This window comes from Uranotaenia lowii, chromosome 1 (assembly GCF_029784155.1).
Source record: "Uranotaenia lowii strain MFRU-FL chromosome 1, ASM2978415v1, whole genome shotgun sequence".
NCBI classification, from domain to species: domain Eukaryota; kingdom Metazoa; phylum Arthropoda; class Insecta; order Diptera; family Culicidae; genus Uranotaenia; species Uranotaenia lowii.
In genome coordinates, this window is record NC_073691.1 from 181,992,930 (window position 1) to 182,000,647 (window position 7,718).

General features: G+C 33.4%; 1 protein-coding gene across 1 annotated transcript; it reads left to right on the forward strand.

The window, feature by feature from the left end:
- Positions 1–688: 688 nt before the first annotated feature.
- LOC129738197 (uncharacterized) lies at positions 689–2,702 on the forward strand. The gene is made up of 6 exons (XM_055729387.1): positions 689–1,212; positions 1,712–1,963; positions 2,025–2,124; positions 2,187–2,288; positions 2,349–2,504; positions 2,597–2,702. Exons 1-6 carry the CDS (start codon positions 689–691, stop codon positions 2,654–2,656), a joined length of 1,194 nt encoding a protein of 397 aa, XP_055585362.1. The 3' UTR covers positions 2,657–2,702.
- Positions 2,703–7,718: the final 5,016 nt, after the last annotated feature.

The following is a 7,718-nucleotide window of genomic DNA, read 5'->3' on the forward strand; positions in this document are numbered from 1 at the left end:
CTCATCTACAAGCTCGTTTAACTGTCTTTTCCAGCTTCGCATATCTTTTAATCCCAAGAAACAATCACAATTTCACAATAACACACAACTTAAACTTCAAAAATTGAATTTCAACGCGACGGAGCGAAAAAACACGTGCGATAACAACAAGCCATCGCCTACTTTCACAGTTTAGGATTTTGTAAGAATGTTTTCAAAATTTGAAACTATTTACAAACATGTATTATGAACAGTTACGTTGTTCCAATAAAATACGTACAGCAACAGTCAATAATTGACGCTTATTGTTTAATGAGTGAATTTAGTATTTGTTTAGTATTCTTTCAATTTATAATTATGTTATTAAACTTATCCAAGGTTAGTTTAGAAAGTTCAAAGTTCATGATTCTTTGGAAGACCACGAATTACTGTTTTTCATCAGAAATTATTTTACTAAACAATTTCTATTTTATTGCAATTTTTTCACTTTCTCAGATATCATATGTCCATCTCATTGTCTGTGAAAAGTAATAACTTTTAACGTTTCATCTGGCACGTGTGTCGTTAACTACCGATGATGAGCCGCGTGCATGATTGAATTCGTGTTGGCTGTAGTCAATTTATTCATGAGTTGCGGCCATGTCGGATAACTTTGAATTGAATTCTTCCTTTGTCTCAAAGGTTGGTGTACCAGTGAGTGGAGTCGATCATGTCTTCGATTGTAAGGACCAAGGAACTTTTTCCGATGATGCCCTACAGTACCAAGCTGTGTCGGATTGTCGGATTCTGGAGCGATGCGTCTCAACCGCGAGCCCATTGGCGCGTCTATGCCTTCGAGGTTCTGTTCACCATGATGCTCATCATTCCGGGAACCGTTTTCATCATCCGACAGGATACCGATTTGGTGATACTGTTGAAGGCGACGTTCGAGGTGGTTTCCTTTTTTATGTTCGACATCCGCTTCCTGGTCCACGTTTCGCACTGCGATACCCTGAAGGCATGCTACTACGAGCTGCAGGAAGCGCTGACAACGTTCGTGGATAGTCCTCACGAGGATGTCCGGGGAGTGCTTAAAAAGCTGCAACAAGTATCCGGCTGGTCAAAGTACTATCATTTGGCTGTGTTCTGTCAGATTCAGCTGTACGGACCAGTTGGAGTAGTCGCATCGGTTGTGATGTACATGATTGGCAAGATAGACGTCGAAGATTTACCCAATCCTTTTATTGAAGTTGAGTAAGTTCAACCGATTTTTGTGGTATTTTTAATGTTTACTCTACTATTAATTTTCATTTTAATGGATACGCATTCTATTTTTTCCTTACTTTCTTTGTCGAAACTTTCATTCTCGTTTTTGTTCAACCTTGGGCCTAACCAAGGTTTTTTGAAACACGAGGTTCTCCGACTTTGGCAGTAAGTAGGAGAGTAGTAAGCGGGGCTCTCAATGCGTTTGTTTACAAACATTAGATTATTTGCTCAGCTTTTCTGTGGTTTGTTTGTAAACAAACTCCATGCGTTCCGCAGTTGCATAGCCTAAATAGTCAAAATGGCTGAATCGGGAATTTGATATTCGGTAACACCTCCTTGGGCCTAATGTTGGTTCGGTCTAATCAAATGTCCTTTCGCTCTTACGAGTATCTTACCAAATGTCCTTGGACCCAACGACTATTCTCTTGTTATTGAAGATCGAATTACTGATGCTTTTTTGGTTTCGTTTTTTTCTGCTTACGTCTAGTTACTTGTTCTTCAACCATCGGTCCAGCTTCTGGATGTGGCTGCTGATAGCCGTCATCAGTGTACTCCTGGAATACGCAATGCTTACACTTTTCGTGACCAATGAAACTACCCACTGGGGCTTACTGTACCACGTGTCGGGTCTGTTCAAAATCATTGGGATGGAACTCACTCGGTTGGATGCGTGTGTGGATGCTGATCAGTACATAAACAAGTTGGGGAAACTGGTCGAAATCCACGAGGCCGGCTACAGGTTGGTTTGATCCGGGAACTTTTTCCTTGGTAGATTTTAAAAATGTGTTTTTTTCTTCAAGGTGTGCTGCTCGATTGGAGCATGCTCTACATAACGTGGTGGCACTCTTGTATGGATTTTGCATAACTCAAATATGTTACATCATGTTCGTGATGACCTTGGTCCGTAGATCTTCGTCATTCAAGAGGAACTGAATTGGAATGATATCTTTCTCATATTCCAGACCGACGATGTTTTCATCCTGGGAGGAATGATTTTCGTGGCCCAGTACCTTACCTTCATGATTTTTTCGTTCTCGATGTTCAGCAATGAAATGATGGATACCGTAAGATGAGGAATCATGTTTATATGAAAATTTAATAATTAGATTAAATTCAACTCACAGAGCACCTCGCTAACAAACATCATCTACGGGACCCGTTGGTACGAACGATCGGCGCGGGAAATGCAATGTGTATTTTTCGTGCTGATGCGAACTCAGAAGGGAGTTGCCATTACGGCTGGGAAATTCTTCCCGATCAGTCGTAGAACGTTCGCAATGGTAATTGAAAGCATAATTTGAAATTATGTTCTAATTTACAAGAACATGTGTAGAGATCGTGAGTAACAAAACAACCAATACTTTCTTTACAGGCTATGAGAAACGCTGTTTCCTATCTAGCTTTGATGCGCCAGTTTTATGGAGATTCATAAGCTCAAAACCGAGAGAATCGGTGTTAGAATTATTTTCTGTTTTAATAAAGGATTTCAGTTTCAAACTAAACGGTTTTAATTCGTCTAACAGGGATTCAGAATTATTGTAGAGAGAAAAAAGTGACAAAAGCACAATTTACTTTTGAGGAAAACTCTATGGGTTGCCAAATACTTTCCTTAAAAAGCCCATCCGAAAAAAAGCGAAAAATTTTCAAAACTTCATAAAAACGTAATTAATCAGTGTTCGGCATTAAAGCGCTAATCGCTAATTTGTCTGCTCCGTTTTTGTTAGATAATTATCGTTTCCATTTATTTTTTCCCCAAACTTTTGTACCAGCAGATAGACAAACGTCACCACAAGTAATCAGTCAAGGAAGAATGCAGATACATGCTTTTTTCTAGTGTCTGGCGTTAAATCGCTAATCGCTAATTAGTCCGCTACTTTTTTATCGACAATTTTTTTTCTTACAGGATTTCAGTTGAAAAAAAAAAGGATAAACAAACTGTACTAGATGCAATTATTCAAGCAGAAATGCTGATAAATGTTATTTTCTATGAAGTGATGGAGTTTTTTGAGCCGAAAGTTCTCCAGAAATAAAGTTAAAAAATAAATATTAAAACGAAAATGTAGCGGACTAACTAGCGAATAGCGTTTTAATGCCGACCTCTGCGGCTTTTAATGTTTAAAAAAACTCTTTCCTGGGTTGTTAAGAATGATATTATGTTCATTTTAGAAATACACCATTTGAACCGAGAAGGCTTGCAATGCTGAAATGGACAGACGTTTTATTAATACTGACAAAAAAAATCATTTTTCTCATTTCGCGGTATTAGAGGAGATAAGGGCATAATGGCCAGCTATAATATGTGAATTATATAATTGTTTCGTATTCAGACACTAAAATAGTTTGTTTCTTAATTGGCTAAAATTTGAAGAAGTAGATGAAAAAATTTAAAAATTCATTTTAATTTTTTTTTGCCGAAAGCTGAAAACCAGTCACTGTAGGGGCATAATGAGAACCCTCTCTGGGGCAGAATAAGCACCATTAATTGGGGCACTATGAGCGTTTTCTGCCGACGATTCTAGCTGCGAATTTAACTCGATAAAGTTAACTGAATAATAGCGCTACAACTTGACTTGTTTCATCTGATGATTTGGCCTAGAGACGATGGGCGCGCTCGCAATCCCGGTATACGATTTCAATACCAGAGGTGCTTCGATCGATGTTGAAGCCCGGCTGAAAATTAAACCAGACATTTGATACATATCGATCAGTTCTGACTACTCGAACGGACTGAACAGGTTGGTGTCCATGCTATTGAGTCAAATTTTTCTGCTCGAATTGCTGCCGCGCAATGTCGACGGTAGGAGGCTTTTAGACAAAATTTTAAGGTAATTTTGTTCTAAGTGTCATGTCAGTGTGATCAGTGGTACAAGCCCAATTGGAAAGAAATAATCAGAGGCCCAATCGTCAGATGTAAACTGGTCAAGCTGTAGCTCTATAATTCAGTAGACTACAACGAGTTGAATTCGCTGCTAGATTCTACGGCAGAAATCGCTAATTGTGCCCCGATTGATAGTGCTCTGTTCACCCCGAGTCAACAAATTTAAGTAAATACGCGTTTCAAAATTGATTAAAGTGAAAAATAAAAAATTTAATGATAATGAAAAATGAGAAATAATGCGTACATAATGTTGCAATGCGTACATTATGGATCTAGATGATTTTAATGTCATAAAAGCTTACTTCGTGGTGCTCAAAAATTGTAATATTTTAATCAATTGAGAACCGAGCTGTTTTTTTATATACATTTCTGTAAAGATGATAAGAAAATATTCTTTTTTGGTGAAAAATTGATACTATAAGAAGTACGAAACAAATCGACATGAACATTTATTCAAGAAAATACGTACTTTTGTAGAAAAGAGGAGTGCTTATTATGCTCCGGGTGTTTGTTTTGCCCTTATCTCCCCTAAAAGTTAAGAAAAAATTTGAAACACTCTGTCAATAAGATGTTGGCAACAAATAAGAAATTATTTAAAGTTTATAGTTACCTAGTTTTGAATATTTTGTTTCTCTTTTATTTGCTTAAGTTGCTCTGTAATGGAATTTGAATATTGCTCCTAGAGCTCGCTCTTTGGGGGATATTTCACAAATTTTCAAAAAATGGACCAATAAGAGTGTCGTAATTTTATGATTCTCATGAATTTCAATTCAGAATCACAATTCAGAATTTCAATTCTTAAGATAAGTTAACCACCGTTCATTGATTTTGTAAATTTATTTTTCGGCATATGGGTGAAAGTTTATATTTGTCATTTTTGTCATTTTTGTAATTTTTGTAATTTTTGTAATTTTTGTAATTTTTGTAATTTTTGTAATTTTTGTAATTTTTGTAATTTTTGTAATTTTTGTAATTTTTGTAATTTTTGTAATTTTTGTAATTTTTGTAATTTTTGTAATTTTTGTAATTTTTGTAATTTTCTAATTTTTGTAATTTTTGTAATTTTTGTAATTTTTGTAATTTTTGTAATTTTTGTAATTTTTGTAATTTTTGTAATTTTTGTAATTTTTGTAATTTTTGTAATTTTTGTAATTTTTGTAATTTTTGTAATTTTTGTAATTTTTGTCATTTTTGTCTTTGTTGTCATTTTTGTAATTTTTGTAATTTTTGTAATTTTTGTCATTTTTGTCATTTTTGTCATTTTTGTCGTTTTTGTCATTTTTGTCATTTTTGTCATTTTTGTCATTTTTGTCGTTTTTGTCATTTTTGTCATTTTTGTCATTTTTGTCATTTTTGTCATTTTTGTCATTTTTGTCATTTTTGTCATTTTTGTCATTTTTGTCATTTTTGTCATTTTTGTCATTTTTGTCATTTTTGTCATTTTTGTCATTTTTGTCATTTTTGTCATTTTTGTCATTTTTGTCATTTTTGTCATTTTTGTCATTTTTGTCATTTTTGTCATTTTTGTCATTTTTGTCATTTTTGTCATTTTTGTCATTTTTGTCATTTTTGTCATTTTTGTCATTTTTGTCATTTTTGTCATTTTTGTCATTTTTGTCATTTTTGTCATTTTTGTCATTTTTGTCATTTTTGTCATTTTTGTCATTTTTGTCATTTTTGTCATTTTTGTCATTTTTGTCATTTTTGTCATTTTTGTCATTTTTGTCATTTTTGTCATTTTTGTCATTTTTGTTGTTGAATTTAATCGACGTTTTTCGGCGAGTTTTACAAATTAAAAACTGTTTTTTACCAGTTGTGCAGACGTTTCGAGCTACTTTGGCGTTCGCTCCTCTTCAGTGGACAAAATTACTGGCTTTCGTCCATACTAATTTGTTATGGACGAAAGCCAGTAATTTTGTCCACTGAAGAGGAGCGAACGCCAAAGTAGCTCGAAACGTCTGGACAACTGGTAAAAAACAGTTTTTAATTTGTAAAACTCGCCGAAAAACATCGATTAAATTCAACAACAATATATCGCGGCGATTAACCAACATTCATTTTGTCATTTTTGTCATTTTTGTCATTTTTGTCATTTTTGTCATTTTTGTCATTTTTGTCATTTTTGTCATTTCTGTCATTTTTGTCATTTTTGTCATTTTTGTCATTTTTGTCATTTTTGTCATTTTTGTCATTTTTGTCATTTTTGTCATTTTTGTCATTTTTGTCATTTTTGTCATTTTTGTCATTTTTGTCATTTTTGTCATTTTTGTCATTTTTGTCATTTTTGTCATTTTTGTCATTTTTGTCATTTTTGTCATTTTTGTCATTTTTGTCATTTTTGTCATTTTTGTCATTTTTGTCATTTTTGTCATTTTTGTCATTTTTGTCATTTTTGTCATTTTTGTCATTTTTGTCATTTTTGTCATTTTTGTCATTTTTGTCATTTTTGTCATTTTTGTCATTTTTGTCATTTTTGTCATTTTTGTCATTTTTGTCATTTTTGTCATTTTTGTCATTTTTGTCATTTTTGTCATTTTTGTCATTTTTGTCATTTTTGTCATTTTTGTCATTTTTGTCATTTTTGTCATTTTTGTCATTTTTGTCATTTTTGTCATTTTTGTCATTTTTGTCATTTTTGTCATTTTTGTCATTTTTGTCATTTTTGTCATTTTTGTCATTTTTGTCATTTTTGTCATTTTTGTCATTTTTGTCATTTTTGTCATTTTTGTCATTTTTGTCATTTTTGTCATTTTTGTCATTTTTCTCATTTTTGTCATTTTTGTCATTTTTGTCATTTTTGTTGTTGAATTTAATCGACGTTTTTCGGCGAGTTTTACAAATTAAAAACTGTTTTTTACCAGTTGTCCAGACGTTTCGAGCTACTTTGGCGTTCGCTCCTCTTCAGTGGACAAAATTACTGGCTTTCGTCCATACTAATTTGTTATGGACGAAAGCCAGTAATTTTGTCCACTGAAGAGGAGCGAACGCCAAAGTAGCTCGAAACGTCTGGACAACTGGTAAAAAACAGTTTTTAATTTGTAAAACTCGCCGAAAAACGTCGATTAAATTCAACAACAATATATCGCGGCGATTAACCAACATTCATTTTGTCATTTTTGTCATTTTTGTCATTTTTGTCATTTTTGTCATTTTTGTCATTTTTGTCATTTTTGTCATTTTTGTCATTTTTTATATTCTTTCTCCAAGAATATAAACTTTCACCTATATGCCGAAAAATAAATTTACAGAATCTCAATTCAAAATCTCAATTCATTCAGACACGTCCGTCACTCACGAGAATAGATCAATGACTAACTTTGTTTTGTTTGTTGCGCCTAGTGTTGCCATAATAAGAAACGTTGCCATAGAAATTTATTTTATTTAATTTATCTTCAGTGTTGCCAAATGCAACTTTTATTTTAATTATTTTTTATTAAATTTGTTTTTTTTCTGCATACCCTTCATCTCATTTCTACAAAAAGAAACTTTAATATTAAGTGAAAACCCGTTCATTTTGAAAGAGTGAGGGGGGGGGGAGGGGGGGTTGCTGTACATCGTTCTTCTCTCCCCATTTGATCTCATTGAACCAAACCAAAATTAGAAAAGAATTTAAAAC